General features: G+C 37.1%; 1 protein-coding gene across 1 annotated transcript; it reads right to left on the bottom strand.

Annotated features, from left to right (window-relative positions):
- Nucleotides 1–644: 644 nt before the first annotated feature.
- Nucleotides 645–16,102, bottom strand: LOC124162424. Its single transcript, XM_046538958.1, has 9 exons — nucleotides 15,978–16,102; nucleotides 15,534–15,626; nucleotides 15,323–15,460; nucleotides 12,349–12,532; nucleotides 9,143–9,542; nucleotides 7,185–7,596; nucleotides 3,937–4,093; nucleotides 3,439–3,502; nucleotides 645–882 (listed from the first exon to the last, which is right to left on the bottom strand). The coding sequence occupies exons 1-9, from the start codon at nucleotides 16,004–16,006 to the stop codon at nucleotides 764–766; spliced, it is 1,596 nt and encodes a 531-aa protein (XP_046394914.1). The 5' UTR covers nucleotides 16,007–16,102; the 3' UTR covers nucleotides 645–763.
- Nucleotides 16,103–16,343: the final 241 nt, after the last annotated feature.

Raw genomic sequence — 16,343 nt, 5'->3', positions numbered from 1 at the left:
CAATATACCAGTGATTTGAGGAAAATCATTGGCCTGCCATCACAAGAGAAATTAAGTATGTAACACCAAATGTATAAGTATCCAAAGCTGAATAAAGAACTGCATGAAAGGGCTCAGTTGCTACGAGCAAAAATGTGTGTTTCAACTTCCATTTGAACTTACCTTGACGCTTTTAAGTAGAAGGTACTTTAATTTATTCATAAAATGAAATGATGTAAATCAAACATACATATTTGACTTTTTTCTTCAGGGTATCTTCTTCACATGGAACCATCACCTTACCTTGGTTTAGTTTTGATGAAAAACCACTTCGCAGTCCCCAGGTTGCCAATAAGGGAACTTTCAATGATGTTAGTATTGTTAATTCTAATTCACAAAAGACTATAGGTATAAGTTATAGGTAAAGAATGGGTATAGGATTGAGGACATGGATCTAAATTTGATTTGATTCACTGGAGGGCTTAATAATGTAACAATGACCTTTCATTTGATTACAGCAAATAGCAATTGCTACATTCCAATGCACATAATAAAAACAGATGACAAGATTGTTGAGTACTTCAGATTCCTGGGGGAATGTGACTACAAGAATATTTAACCAACAATAGAGGGAAAAATAAAACTTTGTTAAGCATAACCAGAGCATGATTTAAAATATTTTATAAGAAAACTGGGAGAAACAAACAAATCCAAATTCACAAGTGTGAATTACAACTTCAACATTTTGTAAAAAAATCTTTTTTCCACCATTTCTTGCCATAAATCATTCACTTAGGTATTCCACATCATTTTCGAACTCAAGCAAAGGTCCTTTAACTCTGGAGTGCTTGCAATATTCTGGATAAACGCCCAATGGTAAATTTTCCCAGACATCTGATGAATCTACAGAGAAAAAGAAGCAAAATTTTATTCAAATTACCAAGGAAATGCATGATCATATGATTCAGTTTCAGACTTTTTTTTATTTTTAAAGTTATTTCTTTTATTTTCGGTACGATTCATTACACTAAAATGAAAGATCTCCAAATTTAGAATATTTAATGATGCTTTAGCCTTTTCCACGACAACAAATGGGGAAATAGGAAAACAATCGTCAAAAAATGTACATGAAGAAGGGAAACACAGCTATGTAAAGACTGTGCAAGGAGGTAGAAAAAAGAATTACTCATGCGATTAACAGGGTAATTAAAAGAGGGAAAAATGCAAGTCAAGGTGGAAAAGTTATTAAAATTAGTTAAACATTAACTTTTTTTGCAAAGCCAAAACAGAATACATGCCTTTATTGAGAGCATACTACTAATTGCAATAAGATCACCGTAAACTAGAAGCCAGAGGTAAGAAAGTCTAGATAAGGACATCTATGCTACAAACCACAATATAAGAACTTCAGTGCATTTAAGTGTACGAGCAGTGAGAGGCACTGCTTTATGTACCTCTTCGGCTGGGGCAGGATTAGTAGCACCAAAGCAATTTTCACTTTTAACATAATATATATATTGTTTTAATTTTTTTAAAATAAAAATATCCGTTCAAATGTAACATTAACATACTTCATGTTTTTAAGCTCAATCAAATAGCACAAAAAATTTTCTGTATCATGCAGGAAACAAAAGATGCATGATATTTCCAGAGTTTGTGAGAATGTGAATATTTACCAGCACATTATAACCGCTGTAAGAACTGTATTAACTTATCTAAATACCACATTAAAAACATTATTCCCAGAGCAATAGTAAATATCCCATTAGGCATTTCTCATGTCCATCTACCACCTGGATTTTATCATCCTTAATTAATTACAGTGAAACCTCAATCTATCGTTTTTCGGGGGGAGGGATGAAAAAAACCATGAATGCAGGAATGTTTGGCTAGGTTGCCTATGTCCCAGGAACCGCTGGATTTTGTATATAATTATGAAATTCATTAAGGGATTCAAACAAGATTTTAGCTGACTACAGGAATATTAGTACTTTATCGAATTGCTAAGGTCATATTGCTGATTCGACTTATATTATATCTCTTTCAAATATCCTAACGGAACACTCCACCTAGCTAAAAAATGTTTGCACTCCACTCGGCATTTCCAATGCTATTATGGATTTCTGTCTGTTGTAAAAATTCTTATCCATCAAATGCCATTTCAAGTACACGTATTTACAAGAGCAACGTGCATGTTATGCCTAAAACAACCACTTTTGCCGATGCAGTGATTGGTAGTGAGATGGATCACAAAGGCCAAAAATAGTTAATTTTTTAAAATATTAATTTCTAGCATTTAAATTTTTTATATAATTGAGGCAATGTGTAAAGCCTGAACAATGTTGCATTAATCGTCAGTGGCACGCCCCCCTGATCCTTGGCTTCATCCCAGTTCTTGTTTTCACCAGGTATCTCGCTCTACCCCCACCCCTGCCATCATGTTTATGTGCCGGACAACCCGAGGCATTGCAATACTCATGCGCTACTAGCCCGGATTCTTTTCTTCATCTTCAATTATTTTCAGACCATCTTTTAAAGTTCTCACTTGTTTCTTCGGAACGGCCATGGTCCGAAAACGAATAAAAATAAAACCAGACTTTGAACCCACACGGAAAACACTCGCTGGTTTGAAGTCAACCCACCCTGGAAAGTAAGGAACCACTCATATGAGGTGAAGTTCGGCACTAATGCTATCGCATACGGCGTAAGCAGAGCATACTGCAGAGGGTGAAGCATGACCATATGATTGCGCAATGATTTTTTTTTTCCCACAGTAAAGGCAACTTACCCACTCATTTCTAACAACAAGTACCGTAACTCTAGATGAGCAGATGTATTCAGATTGCTAGTAGAGGGAAACAAAATATCCTGAGAAGATATCGCTTCATTAGCAACTCAGACAAGTGAGACTTGTAGCATAACTCGTAAATTGTAACCTGATGTCCTGTTTTCGAAAAAGAAAAGCAGCATCAACTGCTGAGAAGCACAGCTACGAGGACATTGAAATTTGCCAGAAATCACCATCGTTTATGCCAACTATTTCCTTGCTTAAACTGATTAAATAACGCTAGAAATATGTAGTGTTTGGTATAATTCTTTTGAGAATTACATGTACATTACTAATTTTTCAATCTAATAAAAGTATAATACCAATTGCCGAAATTCATTTTCAGACATCTTCTGGGGTACTTGGTGATTCATGCATCAGTTGACCACCAGAAACTGGAAAGGAGATAGGCTGAAAAAATTCAGCGGGCCAGAATCGGAGAGGCACGAAACAGGTTTCTATTGTTCTGTTGTAACTTGATATTTTCTTTCGAAGCTAAGGTCTTTGTAATGCGATCCCTGCACGAGCTGGGACCTTTTGTTTAATTTCGAAGAAGAGGAAAGCATAACAGGGGAGAAGCGAGTGCTGAATGGAGCAATGTAACTGGTTGACTAATTACACTCATCACTCACCAGAGCTTTCAAAAATTCCATCAGTTCCTGGATCAATAATACTGGTACTCTCCTCCGAAAGCTTCTGAAAAAATGAATTAAAATGTACTTTGAAACTTCATTTACTCAACAATCCGATAATAAAATTCAAGCCCTCTAATTTGAGTTAAAGTACAGGTATCCCTCTCTCATCACAATTTCTCTTAAAAAGGTTTTCACTAAGAAACCATAGGGTCTCAAAAATTACTCTCACGTAGTTACGCAAACTTTATACTTTATCACAACAACATAACCAAACAATACTCCCATATCACCTTCTAATTAACAAGGAATAATCAAAAAAGAATAGCAGAATACCATGAACCTCAACACATTCATTCATTCACTACACAAAAACAATTATTTACCCTCATTGATCAACAAGCCACATCAACTAAAGCAAAGAGTGAAAAATCTCTCCTCAGAATCTAAGTGAAATAGCAAACATGTTTTCAATTCCAAAAAAAGCTCAGCACTTACATTTAAGCAGAATTCTTCAATCTCCTTGTCTTTAATGGAACCATAAGTCACTTCCATTAACTCTGAACCTTCATTAACCCGCGATTGTATTTCAATGGCTTTCACAAGCAAGTCTGCTTTCACTTCTGAAAGAGGTCTCTCATACAATTTCAACAACCTGAAGAAAAGAAGAGGTAAATAAAACACCAACAGCAACATAATTTCACTCCTCAAAAAAAGCAGTCTCCTAAAAGCTGAGAATACAAGAGTTGAGGTAAGGAAGCAATACATCAGCACTTGGGGAGTATGCCTCTCTACAGAAGAAACAGCAGTAGGTAAGTCAGAAATAGGGGAGGAAAGACCTGTGTGATTGCTATAAACACAGCAATAGCTAAAAGAGTATGATTCATATGATTCCATGGTTTCTGCATTACAATGTACAATGTGGCATCTACGCACGGCTTTGAAGAACTTTTTCTTTTACGTTGTTAAAGTTAACAGAAGCAGGCAAAATATAGTGGAAATGAAAATATACAACCTTGGTAACTTTTTCACAGGAAAATTTATTGGTATGACGCGTTTCGACGCTGAGGCGTCATTATCAAGGACACGCCGTGTGTACTTGATAATGATGCCTCAGCATCGAAACGCGTCATACCAATATATTTTCCTGTGAAAAAGTTACCAAGGTTGTATACTTTCGTTTCAACATGGATTTTCACAAAGTCAAAGCCGAATCAATTGAAATATAGTGGAATGGCATCCTGTAAGTACCGTATAAGCGTGTGTAAGAGGCGCACCCCTATTTTGAGCATCGAAGCTATAAAGAAAAAAAATTTTGCAGCATTTTTTTATCCTATCGTGCGGTGCTGCGGACATATGCCTGGAATTTCGATAGTTATCGAAATTTCCTCTTTCAATGCTGCGAACCGCAGGTTTTGACACCAATATACAGTGGAACCTCGTTAAAGCGAGTACGGGCTATAGCGACACCCCCGCTATTACGAGAGATAGCCGATGCACCGTCAATTGACCCTATAATAGGCGTGTTAAAAAATTCATTTTTACGAGACCCTTTTGGTGTTGGCTCTCGCCATAGCGAGGGTTTCACTGCCGGAAGACTTTCATCAAGACTCCTTAACCTCTGTAATTGCTAGCGATCTGTTAGAAATGAAGTTAATGGAGTGCTCAGTCTCAAATTTATGTGGTAAACTGTCGTTCGATAAATATAATGATTGACGAAACAATGCTTTGCATGATTTTTATTCAGTGCGGCGCTTATAAATTGTTTGAATAGTTAGTCGTTATTTGAGTAAGGAAATTTAGTGATGCAAAAAAACATCGCCTTTCGTCTGGATTTATGCTTACGTTTATCGGATAGATGTTTATCTGTTGCCGCACCACTCCTGTTCCTGTTTATCTGTTCGAAACAGATATATTGGCTATTATTTGCTCCACCTCCGGTAAAGCGATAATTCGCTATAGCGAGTGTTTATTAGTGCACCGTGGGCTGTCGTTATATCGAGGTTGCACTGTAATTTTCAGTTGCAAAAATCCTCATATTAGCGTCTGAAGATGATTTTCGAAAAATCAGGTCCTCAGCGTAATGGAAATTGCTTGGCAAGACAGATGTTGACTATTAACCAGGTATGTCCTTCAAAACTACGAGTTTCTCTACGTTTGATAAGTGATAACTATATGTAGTATAAATGCCGCGGGATGCCCACTTGTGGCAGTAAATTTAGTGCGCCCTCCGGAGCAAAAAACCCCTCGCGATCTTTTCCACGTTCACCTCTGGGGTACCAACGAGACGGCGCGATGCTTACAAGAAAAGTAAACAGGAGCATTTTAAAAATACGTCACTAAGGGAGAAACTCCCTGCCTACCACTTGTTTTTGACCCAGGATTTCAGATGACTGACTCACGTTGAAAACCAAGGCCACTCAGTTCCCCTTGGACTTGCGACCGGTGAAGTGGAGGGGGGGAAGATAAGAAGTTTGTGTAAGAGGCGCACCCCCGTTTTCGGCTGCAATTTCTGGGAAAAAAGGTGCGCCTCTTACACGCGCTTATACGGTATTAAAAGAATGGCGAGATGGCACTTTTCCACAAGTTTATGAAGTGTTAGTTAAACCTGTGTTAGCTTAGTTAAACCTGTGGAAAAGTACCATCTCTCTATTCTTTTAATTTTTACTTTGTTAGTTTAGGTCACCCTTGCTGGCAAAGAAAAATTGGTATCCATTGCTCAAAATATAAATAAATATCAACCAATTTTGTACATAATACTGATACTCAACAGAGAGTATTCATATTTTAGTGGCATATACAATGTTTCCAGCTAATACGGAATATATCTTCCTTAGATAAAAAGTGCAGGTTATGAGAAAAAATCTCTTGTTTGCAAGCATTTCAAGTTGGGCAACATGATTTTATGCATAAAAAAGGGGTACAATTTTGAGAAAAAATTAAACCCAAGAAATAATATAGATCAAAAGATTTTACCAAGTACTATATAAACAAAAAAAAATGATTTCCCATATTCTATAAGTTGTATTGAAATTGGTAGCCTCCTTTAGGAGATACAGCTCCAAAACTTGAGTATCTTGGTTTAAGAGACAGCAGTCACTGTAATTTAATCACATAGACATTGGAAAACTTTAGACTTAAACCACGTTGACTCCAATTTTCGACAGCAAAGCTGATATTATAGCATTGCTAGAACTAATAAACATTGTTTTACCCACTTCAAATGCTGGCTAGAACTAAATTTCAATTTCAAAAATTTTGCCATGGGAAAATTTCCACAGTATGAAGAACGAAAACCACGAGTGTTCGGTTTTCCTGGTCACTACAATATCCAAGTTCCATAATACTAGGGGCAATTTACTAAGGTTCATGGAGGCCTGGTAGTGTTAATCAAAGCAAAAAGCCTATGCCAATGATTCAAGTCCTATTCCCGGGGAATTTTTTCCGTGGCAATGACTGTGAATTTCACCATGATTCATGCAGCAGATTAGAAATGTATCATATTTATATCCTGAGGGGCTCTGGGTATAGGGTTGCAACAACTGGACGTAGCTTCCTTGAAGCCCATTCTCCTTTGTGAAATCTCCCTTAAAATCCTTGATAGACTACAAGGGAGTTCCTACATACTTTCCAGGCTGTAGCATAAGGTCTTAAGGTAAGTGGCTCAAATACCAGTTCATGGGAATTTTTGGTAATGGCAGCTATGGTGAATACAACATCTGATAACATGAGGTTTCAAAACTTACTCTCTTATATATACCAGTGTTAACATCCTGGGATTCCTAACAACATCTTCAATCAGGGTACTGAACTCTGCATTCTCAGGCAGGAATTTGGCATCAAAGGTAACAGTACTTGGTGATTCCTTGTCTTTTCTTTTGGATACAAGACTTCTCCTCTTAGCGGGTTGCTGATTTAAGTTGCCTTTTTTCTTCTTCTGCTCCAACGTCCTTCTGGAGTCCTGAGCACTAGTGAGGAAACTGGCTAGGTACTTGACCCACACAGAAGCCCACTTCTGTTGCATTTCTTGTCTAGACTTGAAGTCAACTAATTTTTTCATAAGAGATGGTAGGAGCCCAGCTTTGAGTATCACATCTTCAAGAAAAGCACGCCATGCTATAATAATTTCCAGGGGAATCATATTCCTATTTAGGTCATCTGAAAAATGAGAAAAACCAATGACATTTCCACATAAATATTTCTATGCTGTTTCTCGCTGTAATGAAATATACTCTGATTGCTCTTAACTAGTTCAGATACATAAAATTTTATTTTAACAAATAGTGGAGAGTGAGTTTTATAAGGATATTTTTAAGGGCAGGCAAAAAAATATATAAAAACTGTGAGGCCCTCCAAATAATACCTTTGATTGGAATTTTCAGAAGTTTTGGTCTCTGACAGTTTAGATTTCACAAGTCTATTTGCCTCATTGTTAATCATGCCTGAATTACCTTCCACAACTTCAGCTAAATCGATGCACACAATTTTTGGCATAAGGTTTTTTGGAAAGGCCAGTGTGTCACAATTAAAAATTCATTATAATTAGAATTTCATTCCAGGGATAAGTCATTTTGGCAATAGGTGAAACATGAAAAAATAACCCATTAATATTTAGTTTCTCATATTTAACATTTTGAGTGTCAAATTAAGTTACTACTGTCCAACTTCAATTACCAATAGGAGGAAACTATCAGCTCTGTATATAACTGCTATCAGGGATGGTTCTCATGGTTTAGGACATTCACAAAGATATCATTAGGCTAAGCAGAGAAATAGGGAAATTATGGCCTGCCGGCCATGAGGTCCTCTTAAGGGAATTTACCTGTATCTGCTGAGATCAGCCATCACTAATGCAGAAATGGTAACCATACTATGATTATGCACAATGCAGTGAAACCTGTCCTAACAGCCACTCATCCCTGAAATGCAATGTTTCCAAAGATCAACTATTTTCTATTCTGCATTACAAGTTCCAGCACCAGCAAGTGCAACAGGCAACGAGTCAGGGTGAACCAGTAACAGCACCTACTATCCGTTTGTATTTTGTTCTCCAAGACTTCTCGAAACACACCTAATGTTGTGGCTCCCTTTGTTTTTATACTCTCCATGTGTTCACTGATTTCTACAATCTCAGATGGCATTCCATCATCACTATATTACTATCACTGTCAAGATATGCGTCTGAGTAACTTTTAGTGGCTCTCTAATTCACCCAGTAGTTTTCAGCTCAGGCACAAGCAGGGTGTTCAAAAAATCTCATAAGATATTAACTACAACGACTTCATTTCTACTATTACGACAAGCCATAAGGGCCACAGAAACGAAACTATAACAGGGTGGCCCACCAAATATCCATAAAAAATTTCCTGAATTATCTACATTCAAAACTAATTTCAAATTTATATGGAATCGGAGATTTGAAAGCACATATTTTTAGAATGCTCATCATTAAAAATGATAAAAATGCAGTCAAACATAGTTAAAGATTAATCCCAAAGCAAATTAACCATAAAAATGGCTATTCAAATTTTGAGGGTACATAATAGGACATAAAAATCACTGTACTAACAACAAAGATGATTTTTCAAACATAATTGTCATTTTCTCTAGAATTTCAAGACTTTCTGAGCAAAGTGAAATACTTGTTCTTTCCACGTTTTCAAGAAGGGTTGCCATCATGACTTGAGATAAAGGATCGACTTACCAGAATACAGGAATAATTCATCTTCAGCAGGTAAAAACAGGGACTCCAAAAGAAAATGGTCCAGCAACAGCCCAGCATCAACAGATCCCCTCTCGGCAGCTTTGAACATATCCTGTAGCTTGCCAATGATGACAGCAAGACACTCACTCACAGTGCTGGGAACATCCTCCATGGAGCCACTCTCAATAAAGCACACATTTTTATCATCGCCACGACATGCTTCCATGATAGAATCTAAATTGCAATGCTCCTCAGCAAGTCTTTCAGCAGAAGAAATTTGAAGTTTCATTAGGTCTTGATAGGCTACTACTAACAATGAAAAGCTTTTTTTTAATTTTTCCGGTTCAGAATCAGATGAGCAATATTTTCTCCATGAGCGCCCAGTCTTCCAATATTCTATCTGAAAAGAAAATATATGTTCCAAATTATATTAAAACACCACCAGTATTACCTTCTACAATATGTAAAAACAACTCATTTTCAGCACAAAAAGAATGAGGAACTTGCATGGGTCGTAGATTGCTCTAAAAACTATTTTGAATAAGTCAAATGGATACATTAGGTCGCAAAAATACCTTCAGTTTCTCCATTCAACATCAAAAGAAATAAAAAAATTGCATTTAAAATCGAGAAAAATTTCTCTGAGCCGACCACTGCGCGAAGACACCCGAGCGTTGCCGAGGCCAGGCGTGACGTCATAGGTGCCTAAACAACCGTAGGGAGTAGGGAAATACGCTGAGCGCATGGTGTAAAATTTGTTTTGAGGGAGTATTTAGCCGCTCATCGTCACTTTATTTTGTTCTGTTATTCTTGGGCAAGTTTTCCTATTGCTATTGTGCCTAGATTATTACTTGGGATATTAATAATGCGGCATCGGGATGATGAAGTACAAGCGTTTCACTTCGTGTGTTTTGGTTATCAGAAAAATGGATGATAACGTTGCCACTCGTTCGAATAGTACACCTGAAATTCATCTACGTCAACATTATACCCCGCAAGCCGCCTAAAACGCGTGTGGCATGAGGTTTAAGGACACCAGCCTTTTTTTAGGACACCAAAAATTGATGCTACGACCCTCATGGAATTTGTTAAGACAAATTATTGCTATACGTCGGCGGCAAATCGAGTTGTAAAAGAAACTTGTAATACTGGAGGATAACGATCGTAAGCTGTGCTGTTGACATTAGAGTAAGCTGTGCTGTTGAATTTGGCAACGCCGGATTAACGGAGAAGGAAGTCCTATCCGTCCTACGGTACGAATTCACAGCAAAACAGTCTGCACACAATCCACATGTGAGATCGCGAATCGGTTCCGCTGCCAACACACACACAAGCTACAGCCTATCTCAATGATATAGGTAAATCCATAAACAATATACTAGCATATACCATAAAAATATAGTGGGAAATAGGCAAATACTCTTGTCAAAAACTGGATGTCACTATCACATTCTTATATTCATCACGTACAACTTACAATAACAGAACTCGTTATGATGAATACAACTATTTGTTCACTGATTTAAACCCTTAAATTAGCCCACACAAGTGACATTTCTCACTACTATCCGTTGAAATAATGGAATAACAAACTTCACACACAGTTTTTATTTCAATAGCGTGATCGTGAAATGTCATATCTACGGTGAACAACGGAGATTAGCACGCCACTGACAATTTTTACACTACTGTTAGACATTTATCGATAGCGTAGTAGCACTTTTTACAATTCAATCACGATGGAACACTGATAACTCATGGCCGATATTTTTCAACCTTGTCAAACTTTGTGCATTACAACCACTGGCACTGTGATTATTAGCAGTAGCTTAACGGGAGATGTCACGTTGAAAATAACACTATTTTGGCACAAAAATGTTCCTAGATGTCTCCAATCAGCGAGCAAAAGTTGCATTGACTGGAATTCACCCCATAATACAAGCACAGACAGTCCTAAACGACGAATTCTCCGGTACCTACGAATAAACGGATTAAGTTATTGTATATAAAAGCTAAGCGGACATTAGTAAACATCAAAATCGTTCTAATTACATACTTAAATAATGATATGCCGTCGATAACATCAACTTACAATTAACGTATCCCCTTTCCAATGGCCGTGGCTCAGACTCCTACAACGATGTTATTTAGGTATTATCAAATTTTTGGTTTAACTGCTCCAGTTTTATATTTTATGCCCTTACTCAGATATTAATATTATAAATAATGCAAAATACGAGGGCTTCCAAGCCTCTATCGTCGGATATTTATCTTTAAATATAAAATAATCAACACGTCTAACAAACGAAGCTCTCACAACTGCTGGCAACTATTACAAACAATCACAACAATAGCTTCGCGTGGTGTTTAGGCACCTTTGACGTCATCGAGGCTTCGTCGGCAGTGGCTTGGGGGGTGAGGGAGTTTTTCCCGCGCTTTAAAATTCGTTATATTTATCATTAAATAACTCGCGAAGGAAAACTCAGATTTGCATGCGGTTTTCTTTGTTGTATTCAGAAAATAATTTTCTGTCCGCCTATGAAATAAAAAAAATTCATGCAAGTTCCCCATTGCAAAGTTAAACGAGGAAACCACAAATACAGAAAGTTAGCTCACAGAAATGAGATACATGCAGTTACAACCAGAATTCAAGTACATTTTACAGTGAAGGAGAAAAATAATTTTAATGATAAGTAATGAATAGGATAAACTGAAGCAAAAATAGCAATTGACACAAATATGGGTCATCCCATCCCCATTTCAAAAAAAATGTTTGCAATGTCCTTGAATTTTGTTCAAACTTTGTCAATAGATGCACGGAATCCAAAAAGGTTAATTTACACCACATAACTAAATAAAAAAATAATATTACATTTTAATTTATGAATATTACTGACAAATAAGTGCCTTCAATAATTATAAATTCATTTTTGCTTTTCAGATTACAAAAGTCTTGAAATATGATCATTAAAATCAGTTGACCCAAGCATCAATTTTTGTAGATTTGGCATACAAAGACCCTGTGGGAGAACCATATGTTGTCACTGAAATTTTGAAGCAGTTTCCCAAATATTGGATTAATGAGATCCCTAAAATCCAAACATTATACAACATTTGGCCTCCATATCATTAAAAATGAAACCCAAAACATGCTAAAAACAAAAGCAAACACATTATAACAGTGAATATAATGCCTCCCAACTTACATCCAACCAATTCAAGGCTAATGCTACACCAGCCTTTAGTACTACCAGGGATGGCAGCTCATGCCCATGGGAAGATTGATGTCTTAGGTTGACAATCCACTCCGGCAAATTCAAACTGCGAGCAATTCGATAGAGGGAAAAGTATGTTTTCACTTTCTCAAAGCTACCAGCAAGATTCAAGAACCTGAAAATAAAAAAGCAAAATCGCTAATAAAACTAGATACTTGTTGACATTAAAATTTAGCAATTGCAACAGTTAAATATGTACATTAAATCCACCCTATTACAACATCATAACCATGGAGGGCCATTGGTGTCAGCCATATAAAGCCTCTTTGGCCATGGTTCAAAATGGATTTTACGAACAAAATGCATCCACTTCCCAGCGAACACTGTTCCAATAGGGTAGTTTCCTTCATCAAAGAAAACGAAAGGCATTGATTGCGATTCGTTACCCACCATTAGTGTATTCATTATATACAAATTATTTGGTTTTAGAAATCCCAGTTTAGAAGAATGGAAATGGCCAATGTTAACCGCATTTGAAAAAGGCCAGATTGGCGCCCATGCGATGCCACTCCACGTGACGTCACGGGGACCTAGATGCTATATAAGTAGATAGGAGTTTTACATCGCCTGAGATTACCAATGCGTGCATGAGGTATAGAGCTCAGGGCAACATCTCTTAATAATCACCTATTAAAACTGCCTATGGTCGGAAAGTTTCCTTCTTTTGATAAGGTGTTAATAATCCTTATTTAAGCCAAGCGCTACCTGCCAACAGGGTACTCTGCTATCTGCCAGCATCCTGCATCGCAGTGGCGCACATATCCTATCCCCAAGGTCACTTCACACGGCGACAGCGGGAACCAGAATGACGTCACGCAGGGTTTTCCCAGCATTCATACTTAGCCGTCGCGGTTTCACGTGCTTGAAAATTTTCACTTTTCAAGAAATCGCGAAAAATAGATATCGTCATCTAAAAATCTAAAAGCGTGAAATGAGTACTCCAGGAGTAATAATCTTTCAATTTAGGCAATAAAGAAATAGTAAGAAACCACCCCATTAGTGCTGTTTATATTTTGAGACCATGCCACAGTTTTATGCTCCCCAGTTTCGTATTAATACTCTTGAAAATTCTGCGATCGCAAATTTAAAATTGATGCAATTATTTTCGGCAACTCATAGCCACAAATACAAAATGGCAAAAGGTACACTTCACAAAGATGAAGGGTTCTACATTCTCAAGCTAACACGGGGCAGTTATAATTTTAGGAAGACCATGATAAGGAATGAGATGTCAGTCCTGGAGTGCTACGAAGCAGTAACTGAATAAGTCAATGCTGGAGGAATCCAACTTGACCAGAAGGAAGAGAGGCAGCTAATCAAAAATAAATTAAGACAATATTGTCATCAATAAGTGAAGAGTTAATGAACAAAAAAACTGATTTTAATGATGCTAAAGACACAAGGGAAGAGCTTGAGAAATTTTGCAAGAAAAATACTGAGTACACAGCAATGGTAAAATTCCATTAAAGTGTGCTTTAGTGAAAGCAAATGAAACACCAACGTGGGAGTACATATATCAATAAACTCGTGGATATGAGTAGAATGCTAGATTAGAATCAATTAAGGATTGAAGATAAGCATTTTGTATATGAGACAAGTGTTAAGACATTTGTTGCTGAAAACAAGTTCACAACGTCAGACGTGAAACAAATGCTAATGTAAGAGGAAGAACACCAGAAGACTAAGTTGCTGGAAAGTTCCCATGTTGCTTTAAAGGAGAGCAAGAACAGTTTAAAGTTAGTGAATCGGGCGATAAAAATAATAATTCACCCTGATAGTAATAGGGAAGGAGCAAAAGAGTTTACTAAGTTTGGGGGTAAAGCAAAGCGTACACGATATTTACGAATCTAGTGCCATGCTTGTGGAATAGGGTATTTGGTTTCCCCATGTTCTGTGATAGTTAATTGGTGCTCCACTATGGTTGGGCAAAACATTGGAGAAATATGAAGGAAGAAGTGAGGATATGAGGATGTTTATATACAGTTTTCACATCAGACGGTCATAAATAATGAAGGATTGACAAGAGAACCAAAGAGTATAGCTAACTACCGTAAGTAATGGATAGCAAAGAGTGAAACAATGCAAACTGCAGAAACAGGGATCCTGATGAATAGTAGAAGAGAAACAAGGAAGGCCTATCAGAGGATTGTGAACTTTATAGAGACGAGATGGACAAAACCATAATATCCATTTAAAAAAAAAATGAATTCTGATGAGCCACATAATGCTAGTATTGTTAACTTACCTGCATTCACAGAGTTTTTCTTCTTAGAATCAATCAACATACATAACTACAAACACACTCAGTTTTGAATTCTACAGCTTATCTAATAGCGATAACTACTGAGCAATCACCGTTAGTCACTCTTTCTTGTTTCTTTAAGATTGAGGAATAGAAATTTCTTGATATGACCCTGACAAAAAAATACCAAAAAATTAACTACGAACAGTTCCGGTCAGGGTGATATCAAGAAAGCAACATAGAAAATTCACCCTATGCCATTTCTTTCCATATAGCTGAGGAACGTAATTCAAAAACCAATTTATCCACATGACTCCATCGTAAACCAACTTTCTCTTTCATTTCTCTGACTAGAAACATCCCAGTCCATAGAAAATGCGTTATCAGATAGCATGACAGGCCACGAGTAATTACTCTTGAGGACAAATATATCCTGATCAGAAATCTGTCACACCACATCACACAGAAGGGTGTGACCTTTGATTAAGTGAAGTCATATGCCACAGCAAACACTACATAATATTGAACACAAGTATTCCATTGACCAACAATATAATTTCCACCAAATGAGTAGCCGGCATTAACACCAAAAACACCACTAGTAACTTAAACGTAATTCAGTTACGCTATCTATTCTTAAAATCCTCGATATATATTAGTTACCGGGTGAGAGCCATAGCATAACATGATGGCAATACGTTGCATCTCTGAATTTCTGGAACATGATTCATCTCATCCTCTACAAGAAGGGCCTCCAAAATGATAAAGGTGCATTCTGCTCCAGCAGGAAGCTTTAAACACCTGTAAATAAATCAACCTTAGAAAAGTTGGTGAATTGTTCAAATTCAATACGAAGCTAAAACAGGAATACTACCTCGACTTCCAGCTCCTTAACACTTCATACGCCTTTCTCCGTTTCTCAATATCATCGATGTACACAAGTTCACCGACCACCTTCCACTCATCTCTAAAAGGTGATCAAAAATAAAATACCATTAGAAACCTTTATGTGATGGAGCCGATTTAAAGAGCGATCGAAACACTAAGCTAACAATGGACACGTTTATATTTGTTTTCATACATTTTAGACAGGAAATAAGACAAGAAGATAAAAATAGTATATTTAGTTTTATCAACGTATTGCACGGCAATGCTGCTATTATACTAGTGTAGTAGTAAAGCATGAGGTTTCAGCATGGTCTCACAACAATGCTGTATTTACCCATTAAAAAATGAAAGAAATTATAAAATCTTAACAAATTCAATGCAATTAATTCTTCCGAATCAATCACAGTTTAAGGGCACCGAAACAACTTACTGGGATTTCCAAGGGACTACAATTTCCATGCTTGCTTGTACTATCCGAAAAATCCGCCATAATTCACCCACATGAGCTTTAAATGCGCTTTTAACGATTGCGATTGGACGCTTGCCGCAGAGCCGCAGCAGCGCGGCAGCAGCTGTGGTGGATCGATTCGGATACTATCGATGTGCTATCGATAGAATCGATAGTCGTATGCGATGTTCGGTGTAAAAAAATTTTGAAATTGGTACCGCCATTATTTGGTTTCTGATCTGAAAAAAAATCTTTTTAAATCATGCATAGCTATCATCATGGTAAAAAAAACTCATTGAATTCCTCCAGTATTTCATAGCCAACGCGTATTCCTTCACCGCAAAGCCG

Source organism: Ischnura elegans, chromosome 7, assembly GCF_921293095.1.
Source record: "Ischnura elegans chromosome 7, ioIscEleg1.1, whole genome shotgun sequence".
NCBI classification, from domain to species: domain Eukaryota; kingdom Metazoa; phylum Arthropoda; class Insecta; order Odonata; family Coenagrionidae; genus Ischnura; species Ischnura elegans.
The sequence above is the reverse complement of the archived record's forward strand: the minus strand, read 5'-3'. Positions and strand labels throughout refer to the sequence as shown.

What these genes read in the sequence shown, in the direction of transcription:
- LOC124162424 (XM_046538958.1), bottom strand. Translation starts at nt 16,006, where the DNA reads ATGGAAATTGTAGTCCCTTGGAAATCCCA. An exon ending in TATGCTATGGCTCTCACCCG is followed by an intron (nt 12,533 to 15,322) that starts GTAACTAATATA and finishes TTTTATTTTCAG; the next exon opens with GTTCTTGAATCTTGCTGGTA. An exon ending in TGGAATTTTTGAAAGCTCTG is followed by an intron (nt 883 to 3,438) that starts GTGAGTGATGAG and finishes TTTTCTCTGTAG; the next exon opens with ATTCATCAGATGTCTGGGAA.